The 26451-nt window shown below is 39.7% G+C and overlaps 1 protein-coding gene across 2 annotated transcripts in view; it reads left to right on the plus strand.

Moving 5' to 3' along the window:
- The window catches only part of LOC126192829 (JNK1/MAPK8-associated membrane protein-like), a 126245-nt gene that overhangs the window by 47554 nt on the left and 52240 nt on the right, over positions 1 to 26451 (plus strand). For both annotated transcript variants that reach the window (XM_049932634.1, XM_049932635.1), the window contains one exon: positions 17775 to 17944. In XM_049932634.1, coding sequence (XP_049788591.1) covers positions 17775 to 17944 — 170 coding nt within the window. The remainder of the gene's footprint in view (positions 1 to 17774; positions 17945 to 26451) is intronic.

Below are 26451 nucleotides of genomic sequence, written 5' to 3' on the forward strand. Positions count from 1 at the left end.
TAGTCCTACTCAACCCAACAAGCCACCTTCATAGATTTTGACCTCCATTTCAAAGAGGCTACATCATTACCTCTGATCCATATAAAACCTACTAACTACCAACAATACCTCCACTTCGACAGCTGCCACCTGTTCCATACCAAGAAGTCCCTTCCATACAGCATAGTCACCTGTGGTGGTCGCATCTGCTGTGATGAGTGGTCTCTCTCGAAATATACCGTGGGTCTTCCTGAAGCCTTCACCAACCATAACTATTTTCCCAACCATTTACAAAAATTAATCTCCTGCACCTTATCTTTCGAGATTCCCACCACCTCCCAAAGTCTCACAATCCGGCCACAGAGGACAATTCCCATCGTAACTCAGTACACCGAGGACTGCAGCAACTGAATTACATTCTCTGTGAGGGTTAGACTACTACTTGTCATACCCTGAAATGAGAAATGCCCCGCCCACTACCCTTCCCACGCCTCCCACAGTAGTATTCCATCATCCACCAAGCCACACAGTATACTTGTCCACTCCTACAAAACCTCTGCTCCCAACCCCTTACCTCATGGCTCATATCCCTGTAATAGACCTAAATGCAAGAACTTTCCCATACATCGTCCTACCACCAACTTCTCCAGTCCGGCCACAATCATCACCTATCCTATCAAAGGCAGGGCTACCTGTAAAACCAGTCATGCAATCTATAAGCTAAGTTGCAGTCACTGTGCTGCATTCGATGTGGACATAACAACCAACAAGCTGTCTGCTCACATGAATGGCCACCGACAAACTGTGGCCAAGAAACAAATGGAGCACCCTGTTGTTGAGCACGCTGCCCGGCATGACATCCTTCAATTCAATTCCTGCTTCACAGCCTGTGCGGTATGGAACCATTCCACAAACACCAGCTTTTCGGAATTGCGCAGGTGGGAACTTTCGTACATTCCCATAAACCTTCTGGCCTAAACCTTTGTTAGTCATTTTCCTCACCCATCCAACCCCTTACCTGTTCCCATTCCAGCACTACACAGCACTCATTCCACCACCGCACCCAGTCTTTTTACTTCTCTCTTTTTCCGCTACCCGCCCCCCCTTCCCCACCTCTCCGCCTTGTCCTTGCCTGCTCCCCAGCAGCACTTCACTTTTCCTCGTCACTACCCTACTTCCCCAGTCGTCAACCTCATCTTGCACTGGTGCTGCTGCTCGCAGTGTGACTTCAGTTGCTAGAGACTGCAGTCATCTGTGTTTGTGTGTGTGTGGGGGGAGGGGGGAAGGGGGGGGGGCACGCACACACGCGCTTGCATGCTTGCCTGCTATTTTTGCTGAAGGCCTTGCTGGCCAAAAGCTTATTTGTGACAGTCCTCTTGTTGCGCCTATCTGCAACTCAGCATCTCCGCTATATGGTGAGTGGCAACTTTCCTTTTCATAATATTGTTACATTCCATCTTGGATTTTCTATTAATCACTTACTTTGACAATAGCATGTGCTCCTCCATATCCTTTGTGAAAACAATTATATCATCTAACTACACCATACACTATCTTGGTTTTAGTCCTTACAAATCTCAATCCAACAAACATTTTAATGTGGCTGGTGAATTTTTCAACCCCAAAGGCGTAGCATGATACTGGTAGTGTCGTGAAGGAACCGTAACTGCTGTTTGTAGCTGGTTGTCAGGTGCTACTTCTAGCTGATTATAGGTACTCTGCAGACCCACGGTGGAAAAATCGATGTACTGTTTCAAATTCTCTAAGGTTCCTGTTATATTTGGGATTGGATACACATTTGTAATCATGTGACTATTAAGATATCTGTAGTCAAACAAAAAATGATAAGCTCTGGTACCACCAGTGCTTTTTCTTGGCACAGTTACCACCAGTGGTCACTAACGACTGGTATTTTCTTCAATAATGCCATCCCATAATTGTTGGTTAATGAATTTGTCCATCACTGGCTGCAGGTGATACAGTACACAGTATAGTTTATGGAACACTGGTGACTCATTCCCTGTTGGAATTCTGTGTATGGGCCACTAGCAAAAAAATCACAAGGACTAAAATGGTAATGAACAACTGTTCCATCACTGGTTTTTCCATTCCTTTTAAATGTTTCACTTTCTCTCATATTGGAGTTATACTGGTAGCTTGCAAATTCTTAGGGTCCAAAATCACATTATTCAGATCATCCTCTTCCAAAATCTCTAAATTCGAGACCAACAAACCCTTAGACAAGTCCATGTATTTGGTCCCAAAATTGTCTATTCCAACAGGCATCACCTGCTCACTGTCTATTTCCCATATGCATACAACATTCTTGCATACAAAAAATTATGCTTTATCTCATTACTCATATTCTCTCAATGGCTCAACCATACTTAATACACTCATCGACAAATCTTTTCCTACACTCGAGTGATCAGTTTCCCAATAACTTGCAGTACTTTACCACACATATTAATCTTTAGCGACCTTCCATGTGGTTTAATTGTTTCATTGGCTTGAGAGACAGACCATGAGGCATTGTGACAATGACAACTGTTTTCCCCAGAGGAAACGATGCCCCATCAAGTTCTACTATGTGTTGCCAAAGATCAGTTGTAGTGCAATGCGTGCACAGGAAATCTAATCCCAAATTCATGCAGTCATCACGGCCTATATGATGGAAAACATCCATACATTCTTGGAAATGATTTGCATGCACCTGGAAAACTCAGTATCACTGATCCCAACAAATACGTGTAATTACCTCCCACTCCACATAACTTATACCAACTGTGTCTCATGAGTTTCAGGCTTTCCACAGACACATGAACACCTGATTCTAACAAAAGTATGTGTTATCTTCCAACTGCTAACCCAGTTAAGCAAACTTCCTCTGCATGTGTTTCAATTGTTACAGGAAGCATCATGTGGGGCCCTGTGTCTCCCATTGCTGTTTAGCAATTGATTGTTTCCATTCCGTATCTTCTTATCCTGTCCCATGTTCTGCCTTCAGTCCGGTTCCCAGTGCCCTACTTTTCCACATTTCCTACACTGTGGCTGACTGCAATCATGGGATGATCATCCATCACAGCAACATTTGATGTCAGTGGAAAAAATACCATTTTTATCACAAACTTTGGTCCCTATATCTATCTCTTCCAGAGCCATTGTCATTCCTATGGCTACAGCCAAATCTTTAGGAAAAATCTGCCTGCACACATTGGTCTGGGCCGTAAGTCTTCATGGTAAATTAGCTCTTCCTTGCAGCTGCGCTCTCATATCAGTGATTTTGTTATAATGAATGATGGTGAGTAAGTTATTTTACATGCAATAACGTCAGCCATCCACATGTGTTTGTCTGTCTGGATAAGTGTAGCTTATGATGTGCAACCCTCTCTCCGCAAGTGCCCCAATGCACTACATGGTGGCACATGCAGCAGCACTGCAGAGGGATGTGTACAAAAGGGTACATATAAGCATCGTGGTATTCCAGCTGCTACACATAATGGAACAAAGTTAACAAGTTTTTAACATGATTTATGTTCACTGATGTAAAAAAAAGATGCTCCATTTCCTGTTACACCCTCTTAGGTGTTGATATTTTTGCTTTCTAAAGTAGCCTATTTTGTTCCTCAAGGTTCTAGCTCTCTACATACCACATTCCGTTCAAATCAGTTCAGGAGTTTAGTCATGGAAGTGTAACAGGCAGAGTTATGAGGGTTGTTTTTTTAAGTAAGGGCCGTTTTTATTTTTTTAAAAAAGATACAAATACTTTTGTAAAAAAACTTTTATTTTCTGATTCTACACACTTTTACCTATTTTTCTACATAGCAGCCTTGTTTATTTAAGCACTTGTCATACCGTACAACTAAGTTTTTAATTCCCTCTTCAAAGAATTCGGCCGCCTGTTCCGACAGCCAAGAGCTCACGGCCGCTTTCACTTCATCGTCGTCATTGAAGCGCTGCCCGCCAATATGGTGTTTCAGGTACCGGAAAAGGTGAAAATCCCTAGGAGCAAGGTCGGGGCTGTATGGTGCATGGTCCAAAACTTCCCAGCCAAAAGAATCAATCAAATCCCGAGTCTTTTGAGAGGTGTGAGGCCTAACGTTATCGTGCAGGAGCAAAACTCCTTTTGTCAGCATGCCGCGCCTTTTGTTTTGAATTGCTCTGCGGAGCTTCTTTAGGGTTGCACAGTAGGCATCTGAGTTGATTGTCGTTCCTCGTGACATAAAGTCCACTAGCAAAACACCGCGCTGGTCCCAGAACACAGTTGCCATAATCTTGCGCTTTGACAGCGTCTGTTTGGCTTTGACCTTGACGGGTGAAGTTGTGTGTCGCCATTCCATCGATTGTCGCTTGCTTTCGGGAGTGATATGGGATACCCATGTTTCATCTTCAGTGACAATTTGACTCAACATGTCATCCCCTTCTTCCTCGTAACGAATCAAAAAGTCCAATGAAGTGGCAAATCTCTTCCCTTTGTGGTCCTCTGTGAGGAGTCTGGGTACCCACCGAGAACACAGTTTCTTAAAGTTTAGGTTTTCAGACACAGTTTTGTACAAAACCGATCTTGAAACTTGTGGAAATTCCAAAGAAAGAGTGGAAATTGTGAATCTTCTGTCCTCACGAATCTTTGTTTCAACTGCAGCCACCAAATCATCAGTGATCACAGAGGGCCAGCCTGAGCGTTCTTCGTCATGGACATTTTGACGGCCATTTTTAAACTCTCTAACCCATTGACGCACTTTACCTTCACTCATTGCATTCAAGCCATAAACTTCTGTTCACTGACGATGAATTTCTGCAGCTGATAGGCTTCTCGCGGTCAAAAAACTTATCACTGACCGTATCTCACACGCGGCGGGCGATTCAATAATCGTAAACATTATAAAGTAGCACAGCGATGCGTACACATCAGCTACAGAGTGTGAACAGGAAGGATGCTGGCAAGTGGCGCGGTGGCTTGTTGCGGCGTCCACGTGAACTACGGGACTATGCGCGTGAACGGCCCTTAGTTAAAAAACAACCCTCGTATTTTCACTTTTAATAATATTAGAATGGAAATAAGGATTAAACATGTTGAGGATTGTATAATTATTGTATTCATTACGTTGAATCACATTACATTGAACGTATCAAACAAGAATAGCACTTTCTCAAATATAACAAAGTTCGAGTGTCAAAGAGTAAATAGTTTTTCAAAGAGTAAATATTTTTGTGTAACTTGCGTAATATTCTTGAGATCAACAATAATCATGCACTACACACTTTCCAAAGTAACCTTTGTTCTTGCTCAGTGACCAAGATATCTCCATACTCAATTTCATTGATTTAGTCATTAAAGCATAACAGACAGAGTTACTTTTGCATTCAAAATATTAGTACAGATTTTCCCATCTTTGTTATGATCTCTGGTCACGTAGGGATCAAGGCAGTGCAGCAGCAGGCCAAGGCATGAGGTAACTCATCTCACTGTTTTGGCAGACTAAGGTTTTGCACCATGCCAGTCACCGAGATTGTGGTCCTGGCAGCAGAATTTCACAGGCTGCTAGGTGGCCTGCCTGGCCACGGATTGTGAAGTCCTCGGAGAGATGTTAGTGCAACACAATGTATTTTAAAATATACACATCTTTTAAATACGTAAATCAGCATGGTTGCGCAAGATACATCAAATGTAATGCACCACAATTTTTTGCTTAACAAAGACAAACATATGCTAGAGAGTAAAGCTCTGAAATCAGTATTCTGGAAAAATTATCTTTCAAGCATGACATTTGACATACATGGTACAAGTTGAAATGTGGTTCTACACATTACAGATCCCTTACTTTATTTGTAGTAATATACATAAAGCATAAATTATATTGGATTAATCATACATAGTTAAAAATTAGTGTCTGCGGAACCTTGGGGATTGTAACTTCCATCAGTATGCAGATTGTGAAAGGCAGCATCAGGAGATGAGATATGTTTCAGTCTACAGTGTTGTTGTCTTCAGTCCAGAGACTGGTTTGATGCAACTGTCCATGCTACTGTATCCTGTGCAAGCTTCTTCAGCTCCTAATAATTACTGCAACCTACATCATTCTGAATCTGCTTAGTGTATTCATCCTACCAACCGATCCCTTCTTCTAGTCAAGTTGTGCCGCAAATTCCTCTTCTCCCCAATTGTATTCAGAACCTCCTCATTAGCTGCTTGATCTACCCATCTAATCTTGAGCATTCTTCTGTAGCACCACAAGCTTCTATTCTCTTCTTGTCTATACTAGTTACCGTACATGTTTCACTTCCATACATGGTTACACTCCATACAAACACTTTCTGAAACGACTTTCTGACACTAAAATCTATACTTAATGTTAACAAATTTCTCTTCTTCAGAAGTGCTTTTCTTGTCATTGCCAGTCTACATTTTATATCCTCTCTACTTCGACCATCATCAGTTATTTTGCTCCCAAAATAGCAAAACTCCTTTACTACTTTGAGTGTCTCATTTCCTAATCTAATTCCCTCAGCATCACCTGATTTTATTTGACTACATTCCATTACTTTCATTTTGCTTTTGTTGGTGTTCATCTCATATCCTCCTTTCAAGACACTGTCCATTCAGTTCAACTGCTCTTCCAGGTCCTTTGCCATCCCTGACAGAATTTCAATGTCATCGGCAAACAACAAAGTTTTTATTTTTTCTCCATGGATTTTAATTCGTACTACAAATTTTTCTTTTGTTTCCTTTACTGCTTGCTCAATATACAGATTGAATAACATTGAGTATAAGCTATAACCCTGTCTCACTCCCTTCTCAACCACTGCTTCCCTTTCTTGCACTCGCCTCTTACAACTGCCATCTGGTTTCTGTACAAATTGTAAATAGCCTTTTGCTCTAGTATTTTACCCCTGCCACCTTCAGAATTTGAAAGAGAGTATTTCAGTCAACAATGTCAAAAGCTTTTTCTAAATCTATAAATGCTAGAAACATAGGTTTGCCTTTCCTTAACCTATATTCTAAGATAAGTTATAGGTTAGTATTGCTTTGCATGTTCCAACATTTCTGTGGAACCCAAACTGATCTTCCCTGAGGTTGACTTCTACCAGTTTTCACATTCATTTCTAAAGAATTTGTGGTAGTATTTTGCTACCGTGACATATTAAGCTGATAGTTTGGTAATTTTTCACATCTGTCAACACCTGCTTTCTTTGGGATTGGAATTATTATATTCTTCTTGAAGTCTGAACATATTTCGCCTGTCTCATATATCTTGTTCACCAGATGGAAGAGATTTGTCACGGCTGGCTCTCCAAATGCTTTCATTGGTTCTAATGGAATGTTGTCTATCCCCGGGGCCTTGTTTCGACTTAGGTCTTTCAATGCTTTGTGAAATTCTTCATACAGTATCATATCTCCCATTTCGTCTTGATCTACATCCTCTTCTATATCCATAGTATTGCCCTCAAGTACATTGCTCTTGTATAGAGCCTCTATACTCTCCTTCCACCTTTCTGCTTTCCCTTCTTTGCTTAGGACTGGTTTAACATCTGAGCTCTTGATATTCATACAGGTGGTTCTCTTTTCTCCAAAGGTCTCTTTAATTTCCCTGTAGGCAGTATCTATCTTACCCGTAGTAAAATATGCTTCTACATCCTTACATTCATCCTCTAGTCATCCCTGCTTAGCCATGTTATACTTCCTGTCAATCTAATTTTTGAGACCTTTGTATTCCTTTTTGCCTGCTTCATTTACTGCATTTTTATACTCTTTCCTTTCACAATGAAACTGAATCTCTCTTCTGTTACCCAAGGATTTCTACTAGCCCTCATCTTGTTCCTCTGCTGCCTTCACTACTACATCTCTCAAGCTACCCATTCTTCCTCTACTGTATTTCTTTGCCTGTTCCTTCCAACCATTCCCTAATGCTCTATCTGAAACTCTCTACAACCTCCTGGTTCTTTCATTTTATCCCGGTTCCATCTCCTTTTGCAGTTTCTTCGGTTTTAATCTACAGTTCATTATCAACAAATTGTGATCAGAGTCCACATCTGCCCCTGTAAATGTCTTACAATTTAAAACCTGGTTCCTAAATCTCTGTCTTACCATTATATAACCTAGCTGAAACCTTCCAGTGTCTCCAGGTCTCTTCCTCATATACAACTTTATTTCATGATTCTTAAACCAAGTGTTACAAAACATGTCAGATCGTTGTAGCAGAAGCAATGAAAAAAGCATGCCAAATTTAAAAGAACGCAAAATCCCCAAGATTGGCAAAGTTTTGCAGAAGTTCGAAATACAGTGCGTACTTCAATGCGAGATGCTTTTAATAATTTCCACAATGAAATTCTGTCTCAAAATCTGGCAGAAAACCCAAAGAGATTCTGGTCATAATAAAGCACACCAGTGGCAAGACGCAATCACAGAAAGATCCGCACCTGAAGACTGGAAAATTGCTCAAGTCACACCAATACCCCAAAAGGTAAGTAGGAGTAATCTGCTGAATTACAGGGCTATACCACTAACGTTGATTTTCAGTAGGGTTTTAGAACATATGCTGTATTCGAACATTGTGAAATACCTCAAAGAAAATGATTTATTGACACATAATCAGCACAGATTCAGGAAATATCATTCTTGTGAAACACAACTAGCTCTTTATACTCATGAAGTAATAAGTGCTATCAATAGGGGATGTCAAATTGATTCTATATTTTTAGATTTCCAGAAGGCTTTCAACACCATTCCTCACAAGCGTCTTCTAACCAAACTACATGCCTACAGAGTATCGCCTCAGTTGTGCGACTGTATTCATGATTTCCTGTCAGAAAGGTCACAGTTCATAGTAATAGACGGAAAGGCATCGAGTAAAACAGAAGTAATACCCGGCGTTCCCTTAGGAAGTGTTATAGGGCCTCTATTGTTCCTGATCTATGTTAACGACATAGGAGACAATCTGAGTAGCTGTCTTTGATTGCTTGCAGATGATGCTGTCATTTACCGTCTTGTAAAGTCATCAGATGATCAAAATGACTTGCAAAATGATTTAGATAAGATATCTGTATGGTGCGAAAAGTGACAATTGACCTAGAATAAAGAAAAGTGTGAAATTATTCATACATTTCTTCAATCTCTTCATCGTCTGCGGAGGTAGTTGGCATACAAACTTTTACTCCTGTGGTAGGCATGGGCCTACATGGCTACAATAATGCGTTCACTAAGCTGTTCGCAGTAGCTTATCCGCGTTCCTATTTTTTTATTCATTATTAAGCTTACTCCTGTATTACCCGTATTTGAGTGTGTATTTATAACCCTGTATTTACCTGACCAGAAGTCCTGTTCCTCCTGCCACCGAACTTCACTAATTCCCACTGTATCTAACTTTAATCTATCCATTTCCATTTTTAAATTTTCTAACCTACCTGCCCTATTAAGGGATCTGACATTTCACACTCCGATCTGTAGAACACCAATTTCCTTTCTCCTCATAACGGCGTCCTCCTGAGTAGTCTCTGCCTGGAGATTCGAATGGGGGACTATTTTACCTCCAGAATATTTTACCCAAGAAGACACCATCATCATATAATCATACTGTAAAGCTGCATGTCGTCGGGGAAAATTACGGATGTAGTTTCCCAGTGCTTTCAGGCGTTCGCAGTACCAGCACAGCAAGGCTGTTTTGGTTGATGTTACAAGGCCAGATCAGTCAATCATCCAGACTGTTGCCCCTGCAACCACTGAAAAGTCTGCTGCCCCTCTTCAGGAACCATATGTTTGTGTGGCCTCTCAGCAGATACCCCTCCATTGTGGTTGTGGTTGCACCTACGGCAGGGCTATCTGTATCGCTGAGGCCTAAAAGCTTCCCCACCGACGTCAATGTCTGTGGTTCATGGGGTCTGCAATAACAATAACTCTATATATAAAAACTATATGCAAATATTTGTTTGATTAATAAAATTGCAGTTGTAATCGAGGTACCATATAATGTTTAATTCAGTATTGTGTTGCAATAATGCAGATCCGCAGTACAGACAGTTGCTCTTCCTAACAATTTGCTCTTTTTCTTTGTGTAAGAACTATTCCACCAATGTAATGTGAAAAACAATATACACTGGTATACATTTAGAGCCAGAGAATTGAAATAAAAATTCTCAGAATCATGAGAAGTGATGAGAATCTTAATATTCTCAGTTCGCATAAAGGTTTGCATTAGTGGCCTTGTATCTTACAGTAAGAGATCATATTTTCGACTTTCAGATGTTAGTCAGGTAATTCCCTGGATCATCACAATGTGCAACCATGAAGGAAGAGAGCACCATCATTAATAGTGCCGCTGAGATGTTTCATGGATATTAGGATAACAGGTAGAAACCAGGTATAAGTGAAATAAGGTTGTGTGTGGCTGCTAATGTACCAACAGCTGGAGAGATGATCTGGAATGAGATGCAATAGCACAACACAGATGTGTGCACTTATGTGCGTCAGTGCAGCTTTTGCTGTCAGTTCATTTGTGGAACAGCACTGAGCTCATGGCACCGGGCAGCTGGGTTCTAAGAGTGAATACATACGCAAGTTGAATTCAGCATTGAAAGTTGCAATATGTGACAGCTACCAGATAAGCTCAATGATTTCTACTATTTGATGCATCTCTGTGCTGTTCTTTAGTGAAAAACAAGGAAAAGGAAAAAATACAGCAGTACAAAATATTAATAGAGATATAATGTTGGTAAGAAAATTATGTGTGATAGTGGGTCAACTAGCTGTGCTGTAGATATGACGTTGATGTACAAATCAGATGTGGTCAACAGAATACAAGTGCTGAAACCAAAGATTTTGATTTCACAACAAAGATATCTTAAAAAGGGAATCGATACACTATACTTCAATAGAAAATACTGCAATAGAAAATTTAAATATTGCTGGGATTCAGAATTTAGCCATTGCATGCATGAAATTGAAATTGAGGTGGACTGGTAGTTTGAATTATTTTCCCTACATCCTCAGCGCAACATCACCCTGCGGCAGAAAGGGATAATTTGGTTATAATGGATAATGGTGAGTCAAGGTTTGACTCTAAGAAGTACCTGGATCTAGATCATATATTATACTGTAGGTTGTTGGTATCATCCTGAAACCCTGTTGCCGTTTATGTATTTTCCAAAACAAAGTGGGAACAGTGGATATACTGAAAACTACCGTAACACACTAGGCCTTGTCTTCTTGCTTAGAAAATTTTTAGAAATTGCAAGAATGCAATAAACTACTACATTATCCACCTCTTTTTCGTAAATTACTCCTTATAGCAGATAAAAACTCAAAGATTTCTTTTAGAAGAAAACCTTCAGTTGAAAGGAATCTTAGTCTGATCGACTCTCGTATCTCTTGCCTGCCACTGTGTACAAGCATATTCGCTACTGTGTCTCTGTTGCTACAAAACTATACCGTGTGCTTCTGGAGACTATACTAATACATGTACTAAGGTAAAGGGCATTTGTTACATCATCCATTATATGCTGAAGCTAAGATTATTAGTCTCATCAATTACAAGAACAGGACAGAAATTCTGGTCTGAACTGCCAGAGGTGGTCGTCATATGTGTGAAGTGTGCTTTCTTGTGTGAATGAATGTGTATGTATTTTCTTTTCTGAAGAAAGCTTTGGCCAAAAGCTAAATCTGTAACAGTCATTTGTCTGCATCTCAACGTGTCATCTTTATGCTGAGTAGCAATCTATCCTTTAACTTTCATAGTTGATATTCAAACCCAGATTAGATTAGATTAGATTTACTTTCATTCCAATTGATCCATAGTGAGGAGGTCCTCCAGGATGTGGAACATGTCAGAAAAACAACAATACATGACAAATATTTACAACTAAAACAAATAAGCTAATGTACCATTCCACAGGTCCCAAGTGGAATGATCACCATTAATGAACACTAAGAGTCATTTTACAAATACTAATGCACTGAATTTAAAATAAAAAAGTTTTTTATTTATTTATAAGGTAATACAACTACTGTAATACTTATTTACAATGAACACATTACTGCACTGAAATGGTGCAGAAGTTAGATTATACTAGCGCGCGCGCGCGCACACACACACACACACACACACACACACACACACACACACACACAAATTTTCAATGAACACATTACTGCACTGAAATTGTGCAGAAGTTATGTTGTACTTATATACAAATCAGTTGGTTTTACTAAGAAATTCATCAATGGAGTAGAAGGAGTTGGCCACCAATAAATCCTTTAGGCTTCTCTTAAACTGAATTTCATTGGTTGTTAAGCTTTTTATGGCTGCTGGCAAGTTATTGAAAATGTGTGTTCCTGAATAATGCACACCTTTTTGTACTAGACTAAGTGACTTTAAATCCTTGTGAAGATTTTTCTTATTTCTAGTATTGATTCCATGAATTGAGCTGTTGGTTTGAAAAATTGATATATTTTTAATGACAAATTTCACTAAGGAATAAATATATTGGGAAGCAGTAGTTAGTATCCCTAGTTCCATAAACAGGCTTCTGCAGGATGTTCTTGAGTTCACACCACATATAACTCTCACTGCACGTTTTTGTGCCTGGAAAACTTTAGCTTGGCTTGATGAATTACCCCAAAAAATAATCCCATATGACATTATGGAATGAAAGTAAGCATAGTATGCCAGCTTTTTCATTTTTATATCCCCTATGTCTGACAAAATTCGCATTGCAAACAGAAATTTGTTAAGACGCTTCAGCAGTTCTGTGGTGTGCTCCTCCCAGTTGTATTTATTATCAAGCTGTAATCCCAAGAATTTAACACTGTCCACTTCTTCTATCTTCTTGTCATCGTATGTTAGACATATACTCTTGGGACACCCCTTACAAGTTCTGAACTGCATGTAGTGTGTTTTTTCAAAGTTTAGTGACAAAGAATTGGCTAGGACCCAGTGATTAATGTCCACAAATATTTTATTAGCTGATCTTTCTAAGACTACACTTGATTTGCTATTTATTGCAATGTTTGTATCATCGGCAAACAAAACAAACTTGGCATCTGGTAATGTTACTGATGAAAGGTCATTGATATACACAAGAAAAAGTAAGGGCCCCAAGATGGAACCTTGTGGGACCCCACATGTAATTAGTTCCCAGTTGGATGATGCCTGATAGCTTGATACATGTCTCTTTCCTAATAACACCCTTTGTTTCCTGCCAGAGATATAAGATTTGAACCATTTTGCAGCATTTCCTGTTATACTATAATGGTTATAAAGCCGATTGTACATTACTTTTTCGAAAATTTTTGAGAATGCTGGCAACAGTGAAATTGGATGGAAATGTGATGCTATTTCTTTATCTCCCTTCTTAAACAGTGGCTTAACTTCAGCATATTTCAGCCATTCAGGAAATATTCCACTGATAAACGACTGGTTACACAGATAGCTTAATATGTTACTTAGCTCAGAATCACATTCCTTAATTAACTTTGTTGATATTTCATCATACCCACTAGATGTTTTTGATTTTAAAGATTTTATGATGGACATTATTTCTGTTGGGGTAGTGAGGGTCAAATTCATATTATGGAAGTTACTTGAAATGCCTGGTCTAAGGTAATCCATAGCAGCATCTACTGAACCTGACAACCCCATCTTTTCAGTAAGAGTTATAAAATGTTTGTTAAAAAAGGTCTGCAACACTATACACATCTGTCACCAATGTATCATTTACTCTTAATGCTATTTGTTCATCTTCAGGTCTGGTTCTACCGGTCTCCTCCTTCGCTGTATTCCATATTGTCTTTATTTTGTTATCTGATATGACTATCTTTTCCTTGTAATATATTTGCTTTGACATTCGTATTACAGTCTTTAATATTTTGCAGTATTTCTTATGATGTGCTATAGCATCAACATTGGAAATGTTTCGGATTGACAGATACGGTGTTCTTTTTGTTTTACAAGATACCCCTATTCCTCGAGTAATCCATGGCTTCTTTGTAGACTTTGCTCTAACCTTGGTAAGTTTTGGGGGAAAGCAGTGTTCGAATAAGGTAAGCACTTTATTAGCAAAAATGTTATATTTTTCATTCATGCCATGAGCACTGTAAACATCAGTCCAGTGAATGTCTCTGAGGAGTGTCCTAAAATAATCAATTTTTGGCTTACTGATTACCCTCTTGAGCTCAGATTTAACAGATTTTATATCCTGTTCAGTATTAACATTTAACAGAAGGAACTGCATTTCATGGTCTGAGAGGCCATTGACTATATGTTTTGTAATATAATTTTGTTCATTGGACTTTTCTATAAAGATATTATCAATGGCTGTTTGTGAGCAATTGGCTACCCTAGTGGGGAACTTTACAGTGGGAATTAAGTTGAATGATAGTGTTACTAACTCAAATAAGTTCTTATTGGGAGAGTCTTTATGGAAATCTACATTGAAATCACCAGTAACCACTATTTCTTTGTTTTTGGTTGTTAAATGGTCCAGTACAGCTTCAAGGTGGTTGACAAACAGATTAAAGTTACCTGCAGGTGCTCGATATACACTTAATATTATGAAGGATTTTTTGTGAAATTCTAATTCTGTTGCACATGCTTCCATATGCTGTTCTAGGCAAAATTTATGAATGTCTATGTTCTTAAACTTATGACAGTTCCTGATCAATGTGGCAACTCCTCCTTTCTCCATTTCTGATCTACAAAAGTGAGATGCTAACCTTGTTCGGAGAGGCAGATTATGTCAGCTGGGTTTGAAGACTCTAATTCATCTATGCAGATAGTTAATTCATTAATTTTATTTCTCAGTTCTCGAATATTTTGATGCAGTAAAGATAGCTAACATTTCTCATTGACTGAGTTAAAATTGGATGAAGTTAAAATATCTGCTGACAGTTGAAAATTCTTAACCAATGGCTTTTTATGCTGGTAATAAGCTGGAATTATGTTTTTTGATTTCTTTCTCAAACTGAAGGTTTGTCTTAGTTCTAACGTCTCTTAAATTTTGCTTTCTTTCTGTCCTCCCTACCCTAAAAAAGGGTCTTTTCTGAATCCTATAACCACGGGTATTTTACCACTCATGACAGTGCCTCCCCCTTTTAACTTTCCTGCTATTTCCCCAGCCAATTTACCCTTTCCCTTCCTGTTGAGGTGAAGGCCATGCCTTTCCATTGTTTGGACAGAAAAGATACATTTTCATCAAATGTACACCACAAAAACAGTTGTAACATTTCACACAGTTCTCACAATAGTACTGGACACTATAATGGTATTTTGACTATTCTATAAGGGACAAAATGAATAAATTATGAATTTAATTGTGAACATTTTAATCATTAATTAAATATAATTGGAAATAGTAACCATTCTGGCAGCCAACAGTAACTGTATTAATCCAGCTAACCTCTCAATGATAGCTGCTAGTCCTTGCAACATTGATGTCACAGAGGTGCTGTTCAAAGATTTTAAAAGATGCATAACAAAAGACTGCTGACTAGTTTGTAGCTTTGGAGTGTGTGGTGTGTGGCTGGCTTTAACGGCTCTTGGGTGTTGTTTCAGCTGATTTCTGTCAATTATTACCATGTCGTCAGTGGTAAGGTTGCAACCGGTCATGATACACCGCAATATTCGCTATGGCAGGTTCAAACGGTTCAAATGGCTCTGAGCACTATGGGACTCAACGTCTAAGGTCATCAGTCCCCTAGAACTTAGAACTACTTAAACCTAACTAACCTAAGGACATCACACACATCCATGCCCGAGGCAGGATTCGAACCTGCGACCGTAGCGGCCACGCGGTTCCAGACTGTAGCGCCTTTAACCGCTTGGCCACACTGGCTGGCCGCTATGGCTGGTGTAACACTACATTGTACTGGTGAGGCAATCGTAATATTGTGTAAGGACTTCCCAAATAGGAGTGAATATTTTAGTCTTCTTCAATTTTAAAGCCAGATTGTTAATCAGCACCCATTGTCCAGGCTTATACTCTTAAACAGTTGCATTTTGACTCCATTTAACTTGATTAGCAACAGCACTGGATTTGCTAGCCTGTATCTGTTTCCAGACAGTTCTTAAGCACGGGGACAGCTGTTTTATCATTGTAGCATCAATATCTGGAGGCAACATATCTAATTCTAATAGTGAACATATTTTACATTCATATATAATTGTGTACAAAATACAGTCAATACATTCATGCTCTTTCACAATACATGAAGACACAGTGTAGGACAGCAGCCTATCACAGCCAGTATGGCTCTGATTCATATAACATGACATCATTTTGAGAATCATTTTATAGACAAGCTCCATGCAGTCCTTTCTGTTGTTATGCAGTGGGGTATGTCACCATTCCTTGATCTTTAATAATTTGTGAAACTGTGAAAAGAGATGTTAAGGAAACACTTCCTTGATCTGTTATAATGGCTCCAGGGCTTCCAAATGGCAAAATAATACATGTCAAAAAAGCTTTGGCAACTATTTCTGCAGTCATATCTGCAAAAAAGTCATAACAAAAAACATGAAAAGTGTTTAGTAATTGATAAAACATATTTATTATTTTCAGCTGAAATAGGGAATGGTTTGAGGACAACCGAGTCAGAAGATTTAGTGTCTGAAGAGGAATTTTTGGTTTTACGTACTGTATGATGGAACTATATTTTTGGTTTAAATAATGATTTGTGTTCCAATACTGATGTTACCCATATTGGTGATATTGACGCATAAACGAACATTCAGTAAAGTATTTTCTGTATAATTCAAACTACAGTATTACAGACATCATGTGAAGCTGTGGACTTGTAACTCTGAACAAAACTATATCAACAAAGATAACTATATTCATGAGAGTTATGGATTTGGATATCTGACAACACAGGCTTAATGAAATGTCAGAAAATAAACATAGGTAATCTCACAGTGATCTCCATACAGATACTGGCCTGCACGTGCACCCAACGGCACAGGAACAGTGGAGCTGAGGAGTTTGTACAAAACATGATGATGGTGATGATGTGGAAGAGTGGACAGGGAGGCAGAGTTGACTACTCAGTAGCATAACACCCTGCTGAGAACAATATGCTTGACTTCAATGACTGCTTCACAACCCATGTCATCTGGATACTTCCCTCTAGTACCATCATCTCTGAACTACTCAGATGGGAGTTATCTTGCAACTTGTGCTGCACTCCCCAGTCCTCCTGGTCTCAGTCTCCACCAACCCACTGCACCCACACCCTCTACCCAACAGTCTCCCTCTCCCGTCTTGTCCCCACTAACAAACCATGCTTTAGTGTCATTATCATTGTGCACTGCATGAAAAACACACACACACACACACACACACACACACACACACACACACAGAGAGAGAGAGAGAGAGAGAGAGAGAGAGAGAGATTTAACTTGTTAAATGATTTGTCTGAATGCTAGCAAGTTTTCATCCTTTTTTTCGACAACTCAACTCTTTTACATTTGGGAAGTGCTGTCCTACTCCTAAATTATTTACATTCTGCCAGAACTTTCCTTGCCATAAGTACATTATTTCCTTTCTTTAAGATGGTTTTCTTAATTTTGATGGCTTACAGTCTATATTTTTATTAATCATGCAACTACCATCACTTTTCCACATTGTCTTCTGGTTCTGAAGAAGAAAACATTGCACAATATGAATATAATAATGTTATCAAGCTTGTACTGAGAAAACTCCTTGCAATTCCTCTCAGTCTGATACATGTAAATGCTGTGCCAAAATACTTAAAATTGCCACTACATGGATGTTAGTGAAACTAAAACACCTGTTTTTCTTTTCAGGTATACAATGGTATTCATATTCTATGCAATGTCAGTGCTGTTGATGTTAGTTTTTCGGCCCTGGCTAGCTCGCAGATTCCTTCCCAAAGATGGAAAAATGTCTATATATGCAGCACTCTACTTTTTTCCAACACTGGCTCTCATACATGCCATATTTGGAGGTCTGATATGTAGGTATTCTTTAATGAGTATAGTAGTATTGTAATTAAATAAGAAATAGTTTTAGTATTTTGGAACTGTGTTTGGATTCAGTCAAAAAGTATGCATTCATGATACAAATATGTTTATTTTACTTTCTTGAAATAAGCTACATTCCTTTAATTATTCAAAAGCTCTCCGCATACCAATGTTTCTTTGATCTTTCAATAGTGGGACATACTTATTATCTCACTATCACAAGACTTCTTAGGCTATAGAAACTGCCTTATCTTTCAGCTGATTTTTTTTACTTGCTGAAGCAATGTAAAGTCATATGAAAGAGGAACAGCACTCTGTAGAAGGTACAGAATAACTAACGAGTATATATGAATGTTTGATCAACGTGCAGGAAAGCTGTCATTATGAAAAGAAAGGTGTGGTCTCTGTCGTGGATGTATGTGCTTCTGCTTGATTTGCTCCCTGTCACATATCCCAGTTGTAGTTTTTAGTGAAGGCCTCCACATGTTTCAGTGTTCTCTGTATGGCGAGTAAACATTCACTCATAGTTTCTGTTTTAGACCGTGTTATTAATCAAACTATTAAATATCATGTAGAACCTTTAGATTTGAAGAGTTGTCTGCTCATCATGCCAGAGGTGTGACACTGACAAGGATCAAAGGTTTTTCACTTTAATATGAGTGTGCAGAAGGGAATGAATTGCAAGTGCAAACAATCTCAATGAGACCTCTCTTGGTCTTAGCCCTGAACCATGCTTATTAATATTATCATTACCACCACCACCACTCTTGCCATCTTTATTTACTCACAATGGTTTTGCAGCCATGGGCACTGTAACATTATTATTTATTTTCACATCTACATTAATAAAATTGTACCAAGAATATAATTAAATATAAAAAATGGCATGATGTTATAGTAATAATATGTTGAAGTAAATATTTATTATGAAGTTATTTATCATCAGTTTATTCCAAATATAAATATTTGCAAGTTACAGTGTAGTATCTTTTGGGAAGTGTTAAAAATGGTAACATTTGCTATTAGTGTCTGTTCCTGATATATACTGTGCCACTGCAGGTGCAACAGGAACACGGATCAGATACACAATACTGGACAAGTTTATTGACAGTGAAGCAAATAAACTGAATCTCCTCCTTGTAGTAAGTTGCACGTGGACAGTAAATAGATAAGTTCAGTCAGCACTTGAGTTATCCAATAACTGGCTGTTAGTTGGACAGCCCCAAGGAAATGTCAAAGTTTATTTATATGTCCACTTTAATTGAAAATTTAATAATAAAAATCACTATGACAACCAATACCAAAGTCCAGACATGTCTCTGGTGCAAAGGCCACATCTTGACGATGCCAGGTGATGATGATGGTGGCCCCATACAATGAAGATTGCTTGCTGGAGTATGGCATCAAAGATCCTGATGATTCCCATACTGATCAACTGCTATTGTAATTGGTTCCTGGCCCAGAGAATTTAAAGGGCTGAACTGACCTGACACAGCCTGGGTGCTGGCCTAAATACCATGCAGACACCAGGATACAGCCAGGTCTATTTGCAGTCACATCACACCATGGAGGCAAGTATATCCTTGAGGCCAGTGGCCTCTGGTGACAATCACGCACCTGCACTCTTTTCTGGCAGATGTCAGGAAATTTCTGACTTTCGTCTGGTGGAGTGACCCCTGCAACTGTGGTATGTAGGTCATCCACATAATACTGGTGTATGGTTGGTTGCTATGTAGTAGGGTGAATAGCCCACACATAGCATCCCTCTCCCTCCCATCCGATGGTTAAGAAGGTGTTGCACAACTCGAAATCCCTGAAAGTGGTGGGGTCCCTGCTGGCGGTCCATGGAACTGGTGAACCTGGAAGGCTGCTGTCAGCTTCTATGGTTGTGGGCACCTGGGTCATCAGAGTAGAGGTGGGTAGAGTTTATTGTTGATGGTCTTGAGAGTTGATATGTCTGACCCTGGGACAAAAAACTGAGAGAGATTTTCATCAGAGGGTTTGTCGTACTGTGTGGGTGCACTTGTTTGATGTGCTTGCGGCACCTGAAGCCATGTTGGCATTGTACTTTGACCATTGCCAGACCTAAGAGATGCATCACAGTCACCAGCACCAGTGTTGTTGGCCCTTGGACAAAATGAGTGTCCAGATGTTATCCCAGAGGGAGTGTTGGTGGGGGTTCAATCATGGGAAGGGGTGCAAAAGACCAGTGGGTAGATTATTGAGAGTTGTGATCATAGCGGCCTACCGAGCAGTATTTTTGCTGGACTAGGCTCATCTTAGGATGTGGATCAGTAGCAGGTTAGGAAAAATGTGGTGCTAGTGCCACTTGGCCATTTGTGTCTTGAATTTATGCACCAACCTCTCCACCAGACTGTGGCTGGAAATATGTTGTGTAAACACAGGCAATGCCATTATCTGAACAGAAAGTGCCAAATTCAGCACATGTGAATTTTGAGTCATTATTGGGCACAGTGGTTTTTGGGATCCCCTGGATGGAAAAGATGCGGACCAGTGCTTGGATTGTTTTCTTCCAGAGATGTAGAAGATTTGCAGGACACACATTGGAAACCATTGTCTGCATTAATGGCAAGTAACTAGGATTAGTTGAAGAAAGAGCCAGTGAAGTTCAAGTGGAGGAGATACCATCGTGATGATGTAGCCAGCCGGGGAAAATATCATCACACAGGAGTGGCCTGTTTTGTCTAACAGGTAGTATATGGAGCAATTATTTTCATGATATTGTTGTCAATATTGCTCCAGTTTACATGTTGGTAAGCTGGTCTATTGCTTAGGACTGTTTCCCAACGACCTTCGTAAAGGAACTGGAGGATACTTTGTCTGAGGGTTCATGGAATTACCACTCAGGTATGACAGTTGTCCACCTGAAATAGTAGGATGCTTTTGAGAGCTGATAGTTTGCTTCGACAATACTAGTAGGCTTGTAATTCTGGGTGGTCAGATTGTTTACGATCTGTTGGTCATCCATGGTTCACTAATTGGATGACTTCGATGATGACTGGGTCTTCTAAAGGTCAATGGGCAACAAAAAGGGAAGTTGGCCACCACTACTTTGGCTTTGGAATCTGTGTGCAAACTGACCTCTAACTCCAACTCAATCTCCAGGTCTTGGTCCTGGAGTAGTCTTGAGAAAATGTCAGCATTAGCATGTTGCACCATGGACCTGTAGTGTATATCATAAGTATACCTGACAGGAACAGTGCCCATCAGTGGAAATGATGTTCTGTTCTGGTGGAAATATTGGAGAAGACCTTGAAAAGTGGCAAAAGAGGTTTATAGTATGTCAGTAAAGTAAAATGTGTGCCAGACAGGTAGTTGTGGAACTTCTTCAGGGTGAAATAATAGACAGGGCTTGCTTCCCTGTTCAACTGCAATTATATTGTGCTTGTGTTAGCATCTTGGAGACAAATGTAACAGGTCATTCTACCTCTTCGACTGCATGGGAAGGGCTGCTGTAATGTGATGCGTCTGCTGCTACATGGACAGATTATATACTGTGATACATGTTGGAAAAAAAAAGAGCTTGTTTGAGATCCTAGAAAGCCTTGTCACATGTGGCAGTCCGGCACCACTTCATCTGCTTCTACAGTAGCTGGCAAACTGGTTCAGTGATAGTTGTCACATGAGGAATGAATTTTCTGTAGTAGTTGAATTGTCCCAGCATGGATTTTAGTTGTTTACTGTTTCTGGGGACCACAAGTTTCTGCTGGCATGTATGTAATAGGGTGTGGGCTGGATACCTGATCCAGTGAAAATGCATCCCCACTTGAAATAAGAAGCCTAAATGGGCGGCTAATTCCTGAGTATTTTTACCAGGGACAATAATGTAGTCTTAAGTAGTTGGCCGGTCCAGCAGCTCTCAGGTAAGATACTCTAAGTAACCTTGAAAGATGGCCAGTGCGCTATCAATGCCAAAAAGGTGCCAGTTGTACCAGAAAATTCCAAATGGAGTATTGATGACAAAGATGTTTCTGTGTGACACATCAAGTGGGAGTTGCAGACATGCATTGCGCAAATCAATTTTTGCGATGTCTTCCACTTTAGGTATTGGGTAGACATCCACAAGGGACTGGGCATTAATCATAGTTTTCAAGTCTCAAATCCATAGCAAACCATTAGGTTTCTCGTCAATGACTATGGGGGCGACCCACTTGCTGTTATATACTGGGGCAAGAGCCCTCATCTTGTAGACATTAGAGCTTATTCTGAAGCTTATCCCGCAGTGCAAAAGGAACATTGTGTGTTTTAAATAAATGGGGTGTAGCCATGGGGAAGAGTGTGATGTGTGCTTAAAATCACGTGACGCCGATCAAGAAACATGAAAAAACTGGTTCATATTTGGAAAAAAGATTCCTCAAGTATGAGCTGGCCACAAAAGGTTGGCTACTTTTTAACGGAAGCATGGACTTCCAACCCCATGCTGTTGAAATAGATCTAACCCCAAAATTTACGTCGCCCCTGTGCGTCGACCATAAGAAAATGAGCTATTTTTAATGAGGCTGCCTGGTACTGAACTCATGCGCAAAACTCGACTTTTGGCCTGGTGGTGCTGTTGCTGTAGCTCTTAAGTTGTTTGGAGGTTGCCTGGAGCAAAGGTAAGCCCAGTCAGCGATATGTTTCCCAATCAACAATGGTTGTTGACAAGCCCGTATCGAGTTGCAAAACCAGTTGCAGTGGGATGACAGCTACTGTTAGAGTGAGAGTTCTATCTGAGATCAGAACATCATCATGTACGTGTAGTACATCAGGAGAGCAAACAGTGGATGCCTCATCTGATCCTGAATCCAGATGGTCTAGGGGAGCACAATCAATGATCAGTTTGGGAGGTGAGTGGCAGACTTCTGCCCTGTGACCTGTCTTTCCACAGGGCAAGCATTTAGCAAGGTGATAGAAGCACTGCTGATACTGATGCATCACGAAACAGTTGCTGTAGTAGGGTAGCTATAGGGGACATCGCCTCCCCGCATTGCATTTGCCTGTGGGAAGTGACTTGGGCCAGTGTGGAGGCCGAGCTTGAGATTGCATCTTTTGAGTTGGTTGCATGGCAAACATCTGACACCGGTCCTGCAATTCTCCCAAGGTTCTAATTGATTGTTCAAAAGCCCTAGTGATAGAGAGAGACACATACAATGAGGGATCCTTAACTTGAGGTGATCTTCATCAGGTGAGTGGATGAGGATTATGTCCTGAATTAAAGACACAGTGTATGATTGTTTGCACCGGGAGTTAGCACACTGAAAACGACAGTCTCTGGACAGACCCTGTAGCCTTGCTACACTCTCTCTGTATCATTGTCCACTTGTCAGCTGAAAACTTGTGACAGGCTACTGTGACATGCACTAGAGAGTCAAAATAGTGTATAAGCAAGACATAAAGCTTTGTCACTGGAGGGCATGTGGCTCAACCTCCATGTTGAGCTGCTGCAGTAAATGTTACACTTCACTGCCAGTATAGTGTAGTGTTTCGAGAATTTCTGCGTAAACTCTAGAACCACTCGGCCTTCTACCGCCTCTAACACACAATATGTGAGAATGGGATGCTAGAATCCTACCTACTGTGCGTCATATGTTTGTGTGTGCAGGTGTGACTGATGACCCTAGATGTGAAGTCCCATAGTGCTCAGAGCCATTTGAACCATTTGTGTGCAGGTGTGAAATCAGTTGCAAGCAGAAGTCAGACTTGGCAGACAAACGGCACCGACAAGTACTTGTCTGGCGATCCGTGGAAGTTCTAGTGAAAATCTATGGAAGAACTGTTGAACTTCTAGGTTATTCTGTGCTAATTGTAGCAGTGACCATTGTTATAAATAACAAGAACAATTGAGATTCTGAAGTCTAAAAAAAACTCTTAATTTGGACTTGCTGGAGGCAAGACGTGTGTATGATTCCTGTATAATAGAGCCATGGTTAGCAAGACAACTCTGTTGTAAATGTAACTTAATTGTTTCTAATGTGAAACGACATGGGTGACTTACAAGAAGTCAATTGTTTATGTGAGAAGTGTGAATTTTGTTCTTTGTGGAAGTTCAAATATACCGCTAGATGTTGAAAAGTATTCTTCGAGTACCTCATTATTTCACAGAGAGAGAGAGTCTTAAAGGTTCCTGTGACTAACATCATTCTTCAGAGAAGAAATTTGTAGAGATTCCAGAAGACAACCATCCAGAGAAGAAGATCGGCTGCGCATTCCCAGCTAAGTCAACTCGTGTAAGAGAAGTGGGGAGTTTGCACGTACTCTTCATACACCCTTAGTCACAAAAAATGCTAGAACCTGGCGACCGTGACAGGACCGAAGAAAACAGGAATTTCGAGATGAGAAAGAGAGGAAAAGCTATCAAATGTTGCCGTAGCAACTGAGCGTAAAAAGACAAGAGAACCATTTCACGGAATTGGATTCTGCCCAAATATCTGATTGAGAGAATTTGTAAATGCAAATTAGGGAGAAGACGTGGGAAAGTCACTACGTGAGAAACTGGAGAGAAGATCTCGACGTATTAGACTAAGAAGAGATATGCCTGGAACGATATGACTAAGAAGATCCGGTGTGGGGAATATAGAGCTCTCACATGCATCCTGGGTACGCAGATGTGGAAACCAACATCCAATGCCGCCAGCACCAGTTGCTGTTCACTGGTGCCGATTCCACATCCGCTCACCGACGCAGCCCAAATTCTATGTCGAATGTGCATGAAACAGAACTTTATTGTTTTAATATGACGTGTTATAAACTGTTGAATGAACTTTATTAGTGTAGTTATTATACTTAAAGTTAATTTTTAAATGCTTACTAGACCTAAAGCTCATAAGAATATGGATAATGAACAGCAAGTTGGGGAAACTTCAGAACCAGTCATGGCTATGAAAATTAGTAAAGAAGGGCCAGACTGGTTTGAGTTAGTAAATCTAATCAAAGCTCACACTCTTTAAGTTAGACTCAGTAAAAGCTCAATTAAATGAAGCTTTAAATGCTCGGAGTCTGCAGTTAAATTCTAAACTAGATGCCCAGAGTGCAACTTTTAAATGCTCAAAAGGATGTCCTAAATAGTCAGGCGGCAAATCGAGGTTTGTTAAATGCCGAGGTGGACTTACAAAGCAGAGAATGTAGTAATCTGTGCGAAGGCATGGAGGCTTTAAAGACTGAATTTAACACCTTAAATAGTAAAGTAGAGGATTTGAAATTAGACTTAAAGAAGGAATTAACCAATTCCTTGGACATTCATGTAAATCAACTGTTCACAGACTTTAATCAGAAACAGAATGATCAATTTCAGGGTTTGACAAAAAAAATTAGAATTTGATATTGAGGAAAAATGTAATATAGTCGAATCTGAAATTAATAAAAAGTTAGGATCATTTGAAAATATATGCAATGTTAAGTTTGATGCTGTAAAGCAGGGGTTGCATACTTTAAAAGAGAGTGTTGAAAAGCAAGATAAGTTAATGCCAATAATTCAATCGTAAATTACAGGTGTAATTAGAGAAAGTAACATCCGGAAACTTATCTCCTATTCTATCTTCTGAACATAGTGATACCAAAAAAGTTATAGATGACCTGTGGAAAGAATTCAAACTTATCCAGAATAAAATAGGCAAAGGGGTAACTTCACATAATGTAGTACTAACTAGTGAGGTAATGACTGATCTACAATGGGGGGCTAATTCAGGATTATCCAGGCAATTTCCTACATTTAAGCCAGATGGGGATGTACATCCAACCCATTTTTTGAAAAGATTCAATCAAGCTTTGCCAAAGAATTGGGAAGATTCTAAAAAGATCGAATTTGCTGTGGGGTACCTACTAGAAGAGGCCTCAGAATGAGGAAGCAAAAATATTGAGAATTTTTCCTCTTCGGAAGACTTCCAAAAGAAATTTAAAAAGAACTACTGGTCTGCCATTGTGCAGGAAAAGTCAATATCCGATCCATGGGACCCGGGCGGAGTCATATATCCCCCAGGGACATTGACATTCTGCGTTAACGGGCAGAGTGACGACTGTTGGATCCCGAGTTGTTTTCGATGTTTCTTCCAAAATAGTATTCCTGCACCGAATTCCGTGCAAATCGTAAAGTATTCTGTCATCTATTTCGAAAATCTTAAACTATCCTGTCATCTATTTTGAAAATCTTAAACTATCCTGTAATCGTTACTTGGAAAACTGGATATGACAATAAAACAAATACCAATTTAGACGAAATAAACGGAATAAGAATATTAGGTTCCTGAAAAATATAATGTGACGAACTGAATGACTATTATACTGTAGTCTGTTGTTTTCTATTTTGTATAGGATACATTATACCTTTTATGAGACGGGATGTAAATGGGAGGGTTTGTATCAATTTTTAAAGGTGTGGGTATTGTAAAGCATGATTTACACCAACAGATAACTCATGACTAACACAAAACACACACCACATCTTTCAGACAACCCTCGGAAACAAGTGTGACTGATTCTTCACCATTTGCTGTTTCCATAGGGT

Source organism: Schistocerca nitens, chromosome 1 (assembly GCF_023898315.1).
Source record: "Schistocerca nitens isolate TAMUIC-IGC-003100 chromosome 1, iqSchNite1.1, whole genome shotgun sequence".
Lineage (NCBI taxonomy): Eukaryota > Metazoa > Arthropoda > Insecta > Orthoptera > Acrididae > Schistocerca > Schistocerca nitens.